This window comes from Borostomias antarcticus (genome assembly GCF_949987555.1).
Source record: "Borostomias antarcticus genome assembly, chromosome: 14".
Taxonomy (NCBI): domain Eukaryota; kingdom Metazoa; phylum Chordata; class Actinopteri; order Stomiiformes; family Stomiidae; genus Borostomias; species Borostomias antarcticus.
In genome coordinates, this window is record NC_140247.1 from 11,119,682 (window position 1) to 11,136,673 (window position 16,992).

The window sequence follows — 16,992 nt, forward strand, 5'->3', positions numbered from 1 at the left end:
TGGGAAGAAGCCAGAGTGGGCCCAAGCCAGAGTGGGAAGAAGCCAGAGTGGGAAGAAGCCAGAGTGGGCCAAAGTCACTTTTCCTTTCCAGAGATTTAAAACTAGTTTCCGAGCTACAATGAGGGCCCACAGCAGTAGTATGTGCCGCCACTTCACGAGAGCAGACAGGTCAGGAGATACTCCCAGTATAATCAAGAGGTTTCAGGTTTCAATACCATTTGCAACATTTCCGATCGCGTTCCAAATACCGTGGTCCAGAATGAGGATAGTCTAGGACTGAAGGCACAGCTGTGGAGATGAGTGACTTCCTTTAAAAGGACATTTTTCACACATCAGGTAAATATCTGAAGATATTTTATGAAGCCTCGTCTTAGTGTAATGCAGTCTGTGGATGATTTTAAATGGAATAAGGCGGTGCCTAGTGTTAGTTGAACATCTGTGTATATTCTCTAGGGTTCTCTAGTATATTCAAAGACATGCTTATAAAATGCTGGAGTCTATATTGGGTCCGTATATATTAACCAGTGTGACCGGTAAAGAGAAGAATTCACCTGACACTATCACCATCCTGTCCGTTAGAGTGGATTTGTGAATAAAAGGGGTCCACTTTCTAAACCAGGCCAGGTCCAGCCTGGCTTATATGCGTGGCTGGCTTGTTTCTGTACAGGACTGGTAGGACGGAAGCTAGTCATGCCACTGAAATAGCTGTGAATTGAAATGGCATGAAATCATGTCAGAAAAATTAAGATAGGTCTTGTCGCCTGGACACATCAGTTCCAATGCTAATCCTGCACAATAAGAGCGAGATAGCCAGTTAGCTCATGAGCTCACAACAACTAGCAGCAGCTTCCATAACATTAAACAGAAAAATTAACAGTGGCTAAAGCAGTTACACTGACGATAACATAAAGTCACCCCCACCGGGTCTTGAACCCCGGTCTCCCGGGTGGGAGTCCAATGCTCTCACCACTACTCTACTTGTGCAGTGGAGATCGGCGGGTTGATTTTTGTGTCCTTCTTGATTTTGGTGTGCTGGGACTACTGCCTCTTGTGGTGCCAACAGAGAGATACAGGCCAACATTGTCCGGAGTGACGGAGGGAGGGAGGGAGTGATAACCGGACAAACGCTATACAATAATATAGCCCCCCCTTTCGATCCAACAGCCCACATAGATTGGTAAACCTGCCCAAGGCATCTATATCTCAATTTGTTCTTTCTTGTTCAAGTGGGGTCTCCAAGAGGAAAATGACATCACTAGATAGTGACTTTAAGTGGGACTATGGACGCCAAGCCTAAACAAGGCAAAAGTTATGCTTTTTAAAAAGAAACGTATTAAGTGTAAAGGTAGGGTCAGGGTTTGGGTCTGTTGTAGTTGGGCTCTACTGAGATCCACTGCTGCAGGTCTCCAGTGATCTGGATGGATCGGCAGTGCTTGGTGGGTGTGTTACAGGCGCAGGTGCGGTACACGGTGTCGGAGAGGCCTACGGTAATCCTCCGGCACACCACACACACAGACACGGAGCTGTTTTGGATGGACCCACACACACACACACAGACATGGGAGCTGTTTTGGATGGACCCACACACACAGACATGAGAGCTGTTTTGGATGGACCCCCACACACACACAGACATGAGAGCTGTTTTGGATGGACCCCCACACACACACAGACATGGAGCTGTTTTGGATGGAGCCACACACACACACACACACAGACACAGAGCTGTTTTGGATGGACCCACACACACACACACACGGAGCTGTTTTGGATGGACCCACACACACACACACACAGACACGGAGCTGTTTTGGATGGACCCACACACAGAGGCGCATTTCATGCATGATTTGAAGTCAAGCTGCTGAACAAGCGTGGGTTGCATCACGTTCCTCAGCCAAGGCAGGCGAGTCTTCTTCCTCCACACACACACACACACACACACACACACACACACACACACACACACACACACACACACACACACACACACACACACACACACACACACACACACACACACACACACACACACACAATACACTCATACCGGCACACACACACCAACACACACACACACACCCCTGGCAGAGAGCAGAGCCTGTAAGCATGTGAACAGCAGCCATTTGGGTCCCTTTAAACGAGTTGTGTGTCCCCGCGCTGGAAGATCACGCACACACTAAACTGATAGCTGTGAGACCGGAGGCCCGTTTTAACGGCGCTTGAAGGAAATGTTCGGAAGAAAACGAAAATAAAGAAACGGCGCTTGCTTGCTCGTTCGTTCCTGCTTTTGTTTGACTTTACCCTGGCAGAACCAAAAGGCTTTTTTGATGGGATGTGAAAACCACTATTACAGTCGGTGACGGATGGCCACGGACAATATAGAGATTAAACCAATATCTCTCTCCGTGCTGTAAACCTACACATCTCTACGGCTGACAAGCGATCGCGTTAACACTCCCCTTGGAAGAAATCAGTATCATCATGAAACCACTCTCGCAGACAGATTCCTCATCCTCTAACTGTCTCTTTCCCCGATCTATCACCATTTGTCTCCCTGTCCCCGCGATCGTCTCTCTCCGAGCCCTCTGCGTCTCCCCTCTTCCGTTCCCTCCTCCTTACCCAAAGAGTTCTACCTGGCTGCCCCCAAAACTTATTTCATTTCTCCGTTGACCGTCGGCCGATCTCTCCTTGCTTTTTCAGTTATGCCTCGATGACCTCCTTTAAATTCTCCCCCCGTCCCAGCGCCTCCATCCCTCCTTCTCCTCGCGTCTCTCCTCCCCTCTCATTTCTCCCACCCCCTCTCCTCTCTCCTCCCCTCCTCTAATCTTTGCACCCCCTTCCCCGCCACCCCCCTCCCCCGGGGGGGGGGAGGTGTTCGGGGGATTTGCGCCAGGCGGCTGGAGCAGCTGTAGCCCTCTCCTCCCGACGGCGGCGCAGCATATGGCAGGGCCCCTGTGAAGGATGGGCGCTGTCAGCCGGCAAAGTGCTTACCCGCAGACAGGAGAGGCTGCGTACGCCGCGCACGCACGCCACGCACGCCACGGCGCCGGAGGGGGAAGACGAGGAAACAGCTGAACGGCAGCAACCTGCTCGTTTATCCTACCGCACAGTCACCTCTCCCTGGGAGAGGGGGAGGGAGAGACGGGGGAGAAAGGAGAGGGTGGTACGGAGGGGGGATTGAAGGGGTGGGGGAGAGAGAGAGAGAGAGAGAGAGAGAGAGGGAGGGAGAGAGAGAGAGAGAGAGAGAGAGAGAGAGAGGCGGAGGGGAAGAAGGGGAGAGAGAGAGAGAGAGAGGGAGAGAGGGGCGGAGGGGAAGAAGGGGGGAGAGAGGGTGGTACGGAGGGGGGATTGAAGGGATGGGAGAGAGAGAGAGAGAGAGAGAGAGAGGGAGGGAGAGAGAGAGAGAGAGAGAGAGAGGGAGAAAGAGGGAGAGAGAGAGAGAGGGAGAAAGAGGGAGAGAGGGGCGGAGGGAGGGAGAGAGAGAGAGAGAGAGAGGGCGGCAAGATGGATGGCAGAGGGTGATCTCCGGTATGGGCACACTGTTTTGAGGACGGTGTTTGGGCAGGGAGGACAGACAAAAGCACATTACCCAGAGGCTGTTCCTCCCGGGGAAGGGACCTGGCCATCACCATTGACGACACAGTGGTGACGCTGACTCGGACTGCGGGGAATCTGGGTGTGACCCTGGACGACCCAACTGTCGTTCTCCGCACACGTCACATCCGTCACACGCTCCTGCAGATTCATGCTTTACAACATCAGGAGGATTCGCCCTTTCCTCACTGATGAAACGGCGCAGGTGCTCATCCAGGCCCTGGTCGTCTCCCGCCTGGACTACTGCAACTCCCTCCTCGCTGGGGCCCCGGCGTCAGCCATTAAACCGCTGGAACTTGTCCAGAAAGCTGCTGCTCGCCTGGTGTTCAACCACCCAAAGTTCTCCCACACAACTTCCCTCCTCCGTTCTCTACACTAGCTCCCTGCAGCGGCTTGCATGCAGTTAAACTCTAGCGTTAGCCTACAGGGCAATGAAAGGAACAGCTCCCTCCTACCTCCAGGCCATGGTCAAACCCTACACCACCTCCCAAGCGCTACACTTTGCCAGCTCGGGGCGACTGGTTGCCCCGTCACTCCGAGGCCCCTGCGGTCGATCGACACGGTCACGGCTCTTCTCTGTCCTGGCCCCGCAGTGGTGGAACGAACTGCCCACTGACGTCAGGACAGCAGAGTCGCTGCCCATCTTTCGTTGCAGGCTCGAAACTCATCTCTTCAAGAAGCACTACCATGAGTCTCCCTCTTAAGCACCTATTGTATTTTAGATTGCCATTCTTGCACTTTGCCTACAGCAGTAGATTATGCTCTTAGTGACTTGTTTTACAAAGGAGATGAGAGAGATGTGAGTTCTGGCAAGTTGTAGTACATTGGCTACTTATTGTTAGTCGCTTTGGATAAAAGCATCAGCTACATGAATAATGTTATAAGCGAACCAACATAAAGGATCGCAGTCCAGTCCTTTAACACAAAAATTGACGGTGGAACTTTTTTCAAAATAATATTTTCAAATGAATCATTCTTCTGAATGAAATGTTTGCTTTGAAAGCATGCATAGGTCTACTGGTGGGGGCTGGTTTTGGGCAGCATCTGTGTAGGATATAAACACCATTGCCCACAAACCGCTGTCAATTTGAGGATCTATTGCGAGTCTTGCCTGGTTGTAATGGGAATGCAAATCCTGTCAGGCCGGCCGGTGTCCACGGAAACACGCTGTAACCCGGGCTCCCGACAGCCAATTTAGGGCGACTCACGGACGTTTCCAGAGAAACTTCTCCTCTCCGTACTCCGGAAACTTCCGTTTCTTCTATCAGAGCAGACTTCCAGTCAAAGGCTCGCTAACAATAGCGGTAAACGCCTCCGTACCCCGGCCCGGCTCGGGTGGCTCAGAGACGGCCTGGGTGAGGCAGCCTAATGGGGGGGGGGGGGGGGGATCGGAGGTCTGGCAGAGCTGGGTCACACTAAAACCTCCAAAATATTAGCACCACCTACCGAAACGTAGTTATTAACGCTCTGACCTAACAGAGCTGCCACCATCTCAGAGAGAGAGAGGGAGAGAGAGAGAGAGAGAGAGGGAGGGAGAGAGAGAGAGAGAGAGAGAGAGAGAGGGAGGGAGAGAGAGAGAGGGAGGGAGAGAGAGAGAGAGAGACAGAGAGAGAGAGAGAGGGGGGGGTGCAGAGATACTTAAAGAAAGATGAAGGGAGATTAAAAGGAGAGTGAAAGCGAGAGAAACTCCTTCACCGCCAGCTTCTCATTAGAGGCGGGGTGATGAAGAGAATCTCTCCTCCGCACGCACCCCTTTCACCTAAATGTCAGACCCTCCAAAACAACTCTGCCCCTCTCTCCCCGTTTTCTAATATTTCTCTTCTTCTTTGTCTCCACCCCCGTCGTTCCCTCTGCTCCTCCGTGCACCCTCCTCCTCCTCCTTCTCCTCCTCCACCACCTAGCCCTTTCCTCCACTCGCTTCTCTGAGACGATCCGTCTTTTCCTCTCTCTCTCGCGCGCTCTCTCTCTCTCTCTCTCTCCCTCTCTCCCTCTCTCCCTCTCTCCCTCTCTCTCCCTCTCTCTCCCTCTCTCTCCCTCTCTCTGATGACAGCCAGCACAGCACCTTTAATGGGAACTATCTCCTCATTAAATACCTGCAGGTGTCTGGAGTTTTGGCAGAGATGGATAGAAGGAGGGAACGAGGGAGAGATGTAGAGCGAGAGAGGGAGGGAGGGGAGGGAGGGGAAGAGGGGGGGAGACAGATCGGAGGAGACAGCGGCACGGCTTGTTCCGGGGGCCTTCTCTGACGTGACACCCAGCCGCGGCGCTGGCCTGTTTAAATAAGTAAAGCCCCCCGTAGTAGACGGACGGGAGCGCCTGAAACCGAACAGCGGGGGTCTCCTCTGGTCCCGTCCCCCCCGCGCCCTCCTCTGGTCCCGCCCCCCGCGCCCTCTGATAGGTCCTCCCTCCCCTGAGTTTTGTTAAAACACTTGAGGTTTGCTCAGCGATGCAGATTCACAGCGGACTGCGTTCGCCTCGCGGAACCCACCCGAGCCGACGACGACCTTCCGGTTCGCGGTGCGGTGCGGTGCGCGTACTCCCGTCTTCACGGCCGTGAGAGAAGGGTTTGACAGACGGGTAGGTATTGGGGGGGGGGAAGGGGGGGGCGTATGAATGAGTCTTTTTGCTGTGTCGCACTCTATACATCTCTTCCAGAGGAGAGGAGAGGAGAGGAGAGGAGAGGAGAGGAGAGGAGAGGAGAGGAGAGGAGAGGAGAGGAGAGGAGAGGAGAGGAGAGGAGAGGAGAGGAGAGGAGTGTGGGGACAGAGATGTTATCACAGAAAGAGAGACCAGGAAAAGGAGAGAGGAGTCGGGAGAGAGAAGGACTGGGGGAGGGGGAGAAGAGGAGAAGGAAACGGAACAGAGATGGGAGAGGAGGGGAAGAGAAAAAGATGAGGAGAGGAGAGGAGAGGAGAGGAGAGGAGAGGAGAGGAGAGGAGAGGAGAGGAGAGGAGAGGAGAGGAGAGGAGAGGAGAGGAGAGCTCTGGGGCATGCCACGTCTCTCCGAGGCAGGACAGGACCATCTGGACGCAAGTGGAGCCAGGTCTCTCACGGTAAACGCTACAGCCGGCGTCGCAAGGAGCGACAACATTCGCCCCACAACACCCACCCCCCCCCCCATCCCCCCCACCACGACACCAGCCAATCCTACGAGACCCCGTCACAGAACCCTCATCACTTATTTCACACGCCACGCCCTAAATCCAGGAGAACACGCACGCACGCACACTCACACACAAGTCCATTAACAGAGCTGTGTTATTAGCAGGGAGAGGTAATTTACAGATGAGAGGCAGCCACCCAGGACATGCGCAAGCTGGCTCGAACCGCCTCAAACCGCTTCAAACCGCAGCAAAACCGCCTCAAACTGCCTCAAGCTGCCCTAAACCGCCTCAAGCCGCCTCGAACCACATGGCGCCAAGCACACAGACGCAGCATGGAGGCCGGAGGGATGGATATGTTACTGCCTCCGATCCACTCTCTCTCACACACACACACACACAACTGGTAAACATTCACACCCTGCTCCCAATGGTCACACGTGCACAACGCACATGTACAGTGGATGCGCAAAAACAAAAAAACACACACACACATCTCCACCTACCCCCACAAGGTTCGGGTAGTAGCTGTGATGCTCCTCCCACCCGTCTGTCAATAAGCCCAGTTTGGAAACACTTTAAACAGACTTGCACAGCGCTCTCTCCTACACAAAAGCAGAACTTCAAGACATCGTCTTCACCGTACCCTCAGGGTTAATTAGGATTGTTTTAAACCGCCAGCTCTACGCTTCTGAAACATTCATAGGCGCATGCATTACAACTAGGACATTACCATATCATAGGTTTAACCTCTTCACTCCTCCACGATCGGAAAGAGAGGGGGGGAGGGGGAGAGAATGGGAGGAGAGGGGAGGGGGTGAGGAGAGGAGGGGAGGGGAGGGGGTGAGGAGAGGAGGAGGGGGGAGAGAGAAGGACAGCTGACCTGTGCTGTCCCCCGTATTAAAACTGAGCACCAACCAGGGTTATCTACCAGCCCTACACCCAGCACCAACCAGGGATATCTACCAGCCCTACACCCAGCACCAACCAGGGATATCTACCAGCCCTACACCCAGCACCAACCAGGGATATCTACCAGCCCTACACCCAGCACCAACCAGAGATATCTACCAGGATATCTCCCAGCACCAACCAGGGATATCTACCAGGATATCTACCAGCCCTACACCCAGCACCAACCAGGGGTATCTACCAGGATATCTACCAGCCCTACACCCAGCACCAACCAGAGATATCTACCAGGATATCTCCCAGCACCAACCAGGGATATCTACCAGCCATACACCCAGCACCAACCAGGGATATCTACCAGCCCTACACCCAGCACCAACCAGAGATATCTACCAGGATATCTCCCAGCACCAACCAGAGATATCTACCAGGATATCTCCCAGCCCTACACCCAGCATCACCCAGAGATATCAGAATCTTCATCAGCATCATCACCTTTATTTAGTTTCTCAGGAATATAATTGAGGGGCACGGCCTCATTTTCAATGTAGCCGAGATTACAAAACAAGCAGCAACAATAAAAACAATGTTATACAATAAGATGTCATCACAAATAACTGCCCTACACCCAGCACCACCCGCGACAACATGCTGCCTAAACAATGATCTGTCTGGAGACGAGGAGGGACACACACACACACACACACACACACACACACACACACACACACACACACACACACACACACACACACACACACACACACACACACACACACACACACACACACACACACACACACACACACACACACACACACACACACCACGCTAAATACCGACATACACACACATGTACGCATGTGTAACAGTCCTGGTGTGATTCTGGCCTACCTCACAGAAGAGGGTGAGCTTGTCATCAGGCAGCAGCCCATTGGCTTCGTCGAGGAGGAAGTCCCGCCTTATGAACTTCTTGAATCCCCAGTCTTTACCCTGGACAAATCGGTACGCCCTCTGGCTCTCTGGGGAACAAGACGGCACACACAGAAACATTATTAGGCATGTGTGTGTGTGTGTGTGTGTGTGTGTGTGGCATGAGTCATGGCCATGAGTAAGAAGAGCGAGCCTTGAACAGAAAGGAAACAGCAGTACGAAGGTGGGTGTAGGAAGTGTCACCCGCGGGGAGCTTTCAACACTTGAGGACAGAGAAGATAGACCGCACACCGGGGAGGAAAACAAACCATCTTTTCTCTCCGTCTCATCCACTCATGGAGAGCCGCCGTAAACACGAGAAACTACAGCTGTGCCCGTCCGGCCTGGAAGAAGGAAATTGCACGGATCAAAGTGGTCTAATTACCGTGTTTATGGGGTGCCAATTATGCCCAACTGAGACAGGAAGGATTCTGTTGCACCACTGAGGCAGCAGGGGGAATTCAGCAAGGGTCTGTAGCCATTTTTATTTTGGTAATAGAGCCGAAACTATGCCCCCTTAGCCTGATGGGGGAAGGGTACATTTCTGTTCTTTCTCATCAATCTACATATAACTCCCCATAATGACAAAGCAAAAAACTTTTTTTGAAATATTTGCGAATTTATTTTTGAAAAGAAAAGAAAAAAAGACTTAAATATCACATGTATAAGTATTCATACCCTTTGAGGTACTCAGACTATTTTGAGGCAGCTTTGGCAGCAATTACAGCCTCAAGTTTTCTTGGGTATGACGTGTATTTGGGGGATTTCTCCCATTCTTTTCAGCAGATCCTCTCAAGCTCTGTCAGGTTGGATGGGGAGTGTCACTACGCAGTTATTTCCAGGTCTTTCCAAAGATGTTCAATTCTTTCAAGTTTAGGCTCTGGCTGGGCCATTCAAGGAGATTCACTTTTCCCGAAGCCACTCTGTTGTCTTGGCTGTGTGCTTGGGGTTCGTTGTCCTGTTGGAAGATGAACCTTCACCCCAGTCTGAGGTCCTGAGCGCTTTGGAGCAGGTTTTCATCAAGGATCTCTCTGTACATTGCTCTGTTCATCTTTCCCTCGATCCTCCTGTCTCCCAGTTCCTGCCGCTGAAAAACATCTCCACAGTACGATGCTTCCACCATAGGGCTGCACAATTAATCGTGAATTAATCGAAATCGCGATTATGACCTCCGCGCTTAACTAATCGCAAAAGGCCGCAATTAATGCGATTAATAATTTCTTTGAATTGAGTGTGCTAGGACTACACGGACGAATCACAGGCGCTTATGCTGTCTGACCAATCACATGCGTTCCCGCTGAGTGCGCTGTGCGTAGTAATTTCACTGAGAAGACAGATAGCAGTAGGTCAAGACAAGTGTCACAAGAGTACCTGCAGCCGTGAGTAGTGACAAAATGAGCGAAAACGAGCTCAGTGAGTTAGTAGCAAGAAAGGGATCAACGTCCGTGATTTGGGAGTATTTTGGTTATTATATATTAATATTCTATATTAAATATGAATCGCAATTATTAATCGCAATTACCATTTTGAAGCAAATAATCGCAATTATTATTTTTTGTCATTTTTTGTCAGCCCTATTACACCACAATGCTTTAATGTAGGGATGATATTGGCCAGGTGATGAGCGGTGCCTGGTCTCCTCCAGACCTGACACTTGACATTCAGGCCAAAGAGTTTTGGTTTTATCAAACCAGAGGATCTTATTTCTCATGGTTTTAAGAGTCCTTTATGTTCCTTTTGGCAAACTCCATCCCCTCTGGGAATGTGACTTCTGTCGGCCACGCTACCATGAACGCCCGATTAGTGGAGTACTGCAGAGATGGTTGTACATGTACTTCTGGAAGGTTCTCCCATCTCCACAGAGGAACAGCCCCCTCTTACCTCCAGGCCATGGTCAAACCATTTACCCTCTCCCGACCGCTACGCTCTGCTACCTCAGGGCGACTGGTTGCCCCGTGACTCCGAGGCCCCTGCGGTCGTTCGACACGGTCACGGCTCTTCTCTGTCCTGGCCCCGCAGTGGTGGAACGAACTGCCCACTGACGTCAGGACAGCAGAGTCACTGCCCATCTTTCGCCGCAGGCTCAAAACTCATCTCTTCAAGAAGCACTACCATGATTCTCCCTCTTAAGCACCTATTGTATTTTAGATTGATATTCTTGCACTTTGCCTTCAGCACTAGATTATGCTCTTTTTGTTTTAGAAAGGGGACGCACTCGTGAGTTCTGGCAAGTAGTAGTACATTGGCTTTACCTACGTTACATCTTGTAACTTGTACATCGCTTTGGATGTGTCAGCTAAATGACTGTAATGTAATGGAAATGTAATGAACTTGAACTCTGTCATCGGTTCTTGGTCACCTCCCTGACCAAGGCCCTTCTCCCCCACCTTGAATGCTGCATAAAATGTTTTGTACCTTTCCACAGATCTGTGCTTCGATACAATCCTGTCTTCGAGGTCTACGGACAATTTCTTCCGACTTCATGGCTTGGTATTTGCGCTGACATGCACTGTCAACTGTGAGACCTTGGTGTATGCCTTTCCAAATCCAATCAATTGCATTTACCACAGGTGGACTCAAGTTGTTGAAACATCTCAAGGATGATCAATGGAAGCAGGATGTACCAGGGCTCGGATTTATCAAGCATCAGAGTAGGAGTGCTGATCTAGGATCTGTTGTCCCTTTTGAATGAAATCATATGGAGAGGTGGGGCCCTGATCCTAGATCAGCACCCCTACTCTGAGACACAAATACAGGTCCTGAGCTCAAATTTGAGTCATAGCAAAGGGCCTGAATACTTATGTAGGTCTAAATGTGACATTTCTGTTTTTTTATGTTCAATGAATTTGCTAAAAAAACTAATATTTATTTCGCTTTATCATTATGGGGTATTGTGTGTAGACTGATGAGAGAAATCACACCCAGGTGGCGAAGTAAGCGTTGCAGGTTTATGAGCAATCTCTACTGCCCTCTGCTGTTGTTCGACGGTATTTGTCTAAATCCCATGCTACAAATGGACACACGGACGGACACGTCACGTATAGAAGCCGCTGCACCGCTTAAAAATTAACTGAATCCATTTTAGAACAAGGCTATAATGTAACAAAACGTAGAAAAGGGGGTCTGAATACTTAGTAGTTATTACACTGTATTACACTATAATAAACTGTAGGTAGGTAGGTAGGTAGGTAGTACATCACTGATCCCAGAGGGGAAATTACAGAAGGCAAGGAGGCAGGTGGATAGGCAGGTAGGGAGCCGAGACACAAGAAAGACGAGACAAGACAGAAGAAAGACGAGGCGAGACAGAGGCGATCGAGGAGACAGCCAGGAAGGGAAGGGAGGGGAGCGGAGAGGGAGTTGAGTGCATATGCAGTTATTCCCCCCACTGCTTAAGAACGGGGTCTTCTCCTTTAATCCCCCGCCTCCAGAGACGAAGTAGACGCACACAGACAACCACACACACACACACAAATACACACACAGACAACCACACACACACACACAGACATAAATCCATAGACTCAAAATAGGGCTTTTTTTTTCTTTATTCATTCTTCCTCCCCTTCTTCTCGTGCATAATAGGGGCTGAAGTCAGAGTATTTCTGAGAGAAGCTTTGCTTGTCTCTCAATGCTCAACCAAAGACTATCTGGTTGAAAGACTAGTCAGACTTCTGTCGCCGACGCGTCCCGGGAACTTCGTGGTCGGGTGGACACAAAGCAGACGAGCTGAATCTTTTTATACGAGCACGTGCCGGTTGAAAGTCGCGCTCAGACATCTTACCGTCTCGTCTTCTTCTGTGGCTACTGTATTTTACCTTGCTTTTATGTAACACGCGTGAGTACACGAGGTGTGTGTGTGTGAGTGTGTGTGTGTGTGTGTGTGTGTGAGAGAGTATGAGGCCTATGCCTGGTCCCCATAGACAGCTCATCTCCATGCGTGCTGAGCTGCCGTTTAGGTATGAAATCAGAGCAGCAGAGTGCAAAGACTTCCAGTTGGCAGAATCTAAACTAAAGAGAGGAGAGGAGAGGAGAGGAGAGGAGAGGAGAGGAGAGGAGAGGAGAGGAGAGGAGAGGAGAGGAGAGGAGAGGAGAGGAGAGGAGAGGAGAGAAAGGAGAGGAGAGAAAGGAGAGGAGAGAGGAGAGAGGGGAGGAGAGAGGAGAGGAGAGAGGGGAGGAGAGAGGAGGAGGGGAGAGGAGGGGAGAGAATGGAGAGGGGTTAGAGGGGAGAGGAGAGGAGAGTAGAGGGGGGGAGAGGAGAGATGACGGAGGGGGAGGGACAGAGGACAAGCTGAGGGGAGGAAGAGACGGAGAGCAGGAAAAGGAGGAGCACTGTGAGGCGAGATGAGAGAGAGAGAGAGAGAGAGAGAGAGAGAGAGAGAGAGACAAGAGTGTGTGTTTGTGTGTGTGTGTACAGTACATGTGCGTGTGTGTGCCTCCGCTGCTGAGCTAAGCCGATGTCCCGCCCCCGACCGTGACCAGCAGAGCTGCCTGTCAGCAGATCAGCCGCAGGTCAGACCGCCGGACCCCCAGACCCAGGTGTCAGGAGCGAGAGCAGGACGCGCCAGGACTGACCAAACAGGTGAAGGGGAGGAGCTCAGGGTGAGAGGGCGAGAGCGGGGGGGAGAGGAGAGCAGGGGGGAGCCTCCTCCCGTAGCCTCGTGGACGCGGAGGAGAGAGAGGCGAGGAGGACGAGGTGAGACGCGGGGGCGGTGCCAGACGAGGACAAAGAGAGACGGGAGAGGGAGACGGAAGGACGAGGACTGGAGCGGAGAGAGAATGAGAGTATCACAAAGGGGAGGTTGGGGGGGGGGCTGGGGGGGAGGAGCCGGAGTGTTCTAGAGAACGGGGGCATACATATTCAGTGTGTGGCTCGGGGGCATGGTTGGCACACAGTGAGAAAAGGCCGCCCAGAAGACAGCCTGGCACACATCGCCAGACACTCCCAGCCAACACAGGAGCCTGTGTGTGTGTGTGTGTGTGTGTGTGTGTGTGTGTGTGTGTGTGTGTGTGTATGTGTGTGTGTGTGTGTGTGTGTGTGTGTGTGTGTGTGAGTGCGCGTGTGTGTGTCTAGTAGAAGTTCAGTACTAGAAGAAGGATAACCAGGATCCTCCCTCTTAAGCACCTATTGTATTATTAGTTTGCCACTCTTCACTTTGACCACAACACTAGATTACACTCTTAGTCGCTTGTTTTAGAAAGGAGCACTTGTGAGTTCTGGCAAGTAGTAGTACACTGGCGTTTCTTACGTTAAATGCAATTATTATTTTATATAAAATTAAATTATATACAATTATTACAGTTTATAAGTCGCTTTGGATAAAAGTATCAGCTAAATGACTAATGTAGTGTGTGTGAGTGTGTGTGTGAGGGTGGCGAGTGTGAGAATATTATGGCTAATCAACATTTCTATCGTGTTATCCAAGTACAGGAAATGCCAGAATTAGAGGGGTAATTAAGTCTTTGTCTCAACGTTTGTGACTCCTCACTCTTACCGTTTGGAGTTAGGAGTTTAGTGATAAAAAGGAGTGACAAAACTTCTCTCTCGGCATGGTACTGGGGGGAAACGTCATGGTACTGGGGGGAAACATCATGGTACTGGGGGGAAACGTCATGGTACTGGGGGGAAACGTCATGGTACTGGGGGGAAACATCATGGTACTGGGGGGAAACGTCATGGTACTGGGGGGAAACGTCATGGTACTGGGGGGAAACGTCATGGTACTGGGGGGAAACGTCATGGTACTGGGGGGAAACGTCATGGTACTGGGGGGAAACGTCATGGTACTGGGGGGAAACGTCATGGTACTGGGGGGAAACGTCATGGTACTGGGGGGAAACGTCATGGTACTGGGGGGAAACGTCATGGTACTGGGGGGAAACGTCATGGTACTGGGGGGAAACGTCACGTGGAAGTGTGGAAGACGGTGTTTCCCCTTTGATTTGAGGACGGGGAGTGTGACGGATACATGGTGTCAACAGTGTCGTCATAGATGTGCGCAGTTAGGCGTTTATCGGTGCATTTCTCTACACTGAACTAAAATGAAAGTGCACATAACTTAAGTAAATAAATATTATATACTATATTTATTTACAAAAAAATAAAAACATATAAATAGAATAAATAACATTTCCTGTAGAAAATGAAAATGCATAGCCTAAATGGGGAAAAATTAGAATCAACCCATTTAGTCCACAACACATAGGCTAGCTAATGTTAGCCTACATATGCCCTGTATGCCCAACATAGTTAGTAACATCAGAAGACATAGACTAAACTGTGGTTACATTACTTATGTAGCTAGCTACAGCAACAGAAAATATTTTCATTTCATCATCTCTCACTCCCAGTCAGAAAATGTCCGCTAGCCACGATGCTAATTTTCGGCATGTTAAACTCCATTGACTTATGGTAAAAGTGTAAGCGATGTAAATGTCCACTATTTGTGGGCTTTTTGGGTCTTTCAGGGGAGGTGGGGGGCCCGTGGGGGGGACAATGGGGGTACAGGTTTCTGTATTCAAACGAAAGCGGCAAGCTGAGTTACACAAACTCATCACGCTGGTAAAACATACCCCCTAGAGGTCGATTTAGAGGTCGATTAAAATACTAATTTTATGCTCATGTTCTCACCCTCTCTCGACCTCCCTCTTCCCCTTCCTCTCTCCCTCTTTTTGGAGTTACTAGAGAATTTCTAAGGATACTTGAGTTCTTCCTTATTGCTAGCCAGTACCTTCCCCACATCCTGAAACTCAAGACAACCACATATACACACACACGCACACACACACACGCACGCACACACACACACACGCACACACACACCACACCTTTCAAGAACAAAATCTAATCTTTATTGAAGTATGAGCTCTATAATAAAGTGTCAGCACAAACATGTCTATTGACGTTCCTCCCAGTCACGTCGATACTATCTGATTATGTAAAGACGGCCCAATAACTTCTGCTCTATTAGCCCACTCCCCTCGCCCGCGCTGACGGACGGACGGCCTGACCGGCCCCATCAGGAAGCAGCCGTCTCTGAGAGACCAGGCGGGGGTCTTCCATCAGCCCCCCCGACAGAGCCTGACGGAGGAGACACAGGGAGGCTCCATCTAGACAACTCCCTGGCCAGGCTGCCAACACAGCCCTGCTCCTCTGGCCAGAGAGGGGCACTACGTCACGGCGTCTGAACGAACACTAGCCATGTAGAGGAGGAGGAGGAGGAGATCCAACCCCACATCATGAAGATGCAACATTTTTCAGTCTGCTTTTGTTTGGCGACTATGGCTCTTAAGACTATCGAGGTTACTACGTGTCACTTGAAACATCTGAAATACAGCAAAATCTGCCCCATAATACTTCAGAAAGGAAACACTGGGGGTACAGGTTTCTGTATTCAAACTCAATACTTCAGACCTTCCATCTAACCATTTCAGTAGCGTTTCTAGCTTATATGCCACCCTGGGCGAACCCAACCCCCGCCCCCCCCCCCCCCCCCCACCACCCTGTCCACGAGCCGACGCTGTGAGATGGAACACTTTCAGTTCCGTTTTGTAAACGTGATATGAACGGGCTTTCCAATTATGAATAACAAACTGTCGTCAAGTTGTTGAGCGCGGGGGGGTGGGTGGGGGGGGGCTGCTGACGGGCAGTTATGATTGTGTACGTTCCGTTGACGGGGGGGAGGACTTTTTTTTGGGGGGGGGGGGCGGAGTTTTTTTCTGCTCCTCTTGCCGCCCAGGGCGGCTGCCCATGTTGCCCATGCCTAAATACGCCACTGATCCGTTTTATGTAGCAGCAAAATGTGAATGTGAGTTTGGACGTGTGTCCCAGCGCCATGTCCCTGGGGGACAGCGTAGGGAGAGGCAGACCGCCGACACACAAACAGTCTGACGACGCCCGGCCTTCTTAATTAAGCCACTTTGTTTTTATGTGCTTTTTTTCTTTTCTCCTGCAGGCCCGGATTAAATTGGATTCTAAATGATCCAGAACCGATAGAGAGATCTTTACTGCCATATTCTCGCCAAAGCCCCCCCCCGTCACAAAACGCGCCGTCTGAGGGTAATTTGTTCCGACGTGGGGGGGCAAGGGGGCGGGGTGCGTGATTGGAGTTGGGGGTATCAGGGGACTGGCAGGCGGGGGGGGGGGGGGAAACTGAAGAAGGCGCCATTTACAGCGAAAACCCCCGAGGTACGAACAGAGAGGAGGGAGAAAATGAGACGCACGTTCTCCAGCGTTTTTTCTTTTTCTTTTCTTCTCTTTATTCCCCGCGCTCTCTCGCTCGAGTGTCTTCCGAGGCACCCCGCGGCTCCCCCCCCGCGCTCCCCCCCCGCCGAGAGCGCCGCACCGCGGCTACGACTGCAGCAGGCAGCAGCCGGGAGACGGGTTCAACACACCCGACGTATGTTTCGC

The 16,992-nt window shown here is 51.1% G+C and overlaps 1 protein-coding gene across 1 annotated transcript in view; it reads right to left on the reverse strand.

The window, feature by feature from the left end:
* Positions 1-16,992, reverse strand: part of spop (speckle type BTB/POZ protein) — a 53,816-nt gene that overhangs the window by 13,971 nt on the left and 22,853 nt on the right. The window contains exons 5-6 of the mRNA XM_084448445.1: positions 8,505-8,632; positions 3,107-3,123 (exon numbers count right to left, since the gene is read on the reverse strand). Of these exons, the coding sequence (XP_084304571.1) occupies positions 3,107-3,123; positions 8,505-8,632 (145 nt within the window). The remainder of the gene's footprint in view (positions 1-3,106; positions 3,124-8,504; positions 8,633-16,992) is intronic.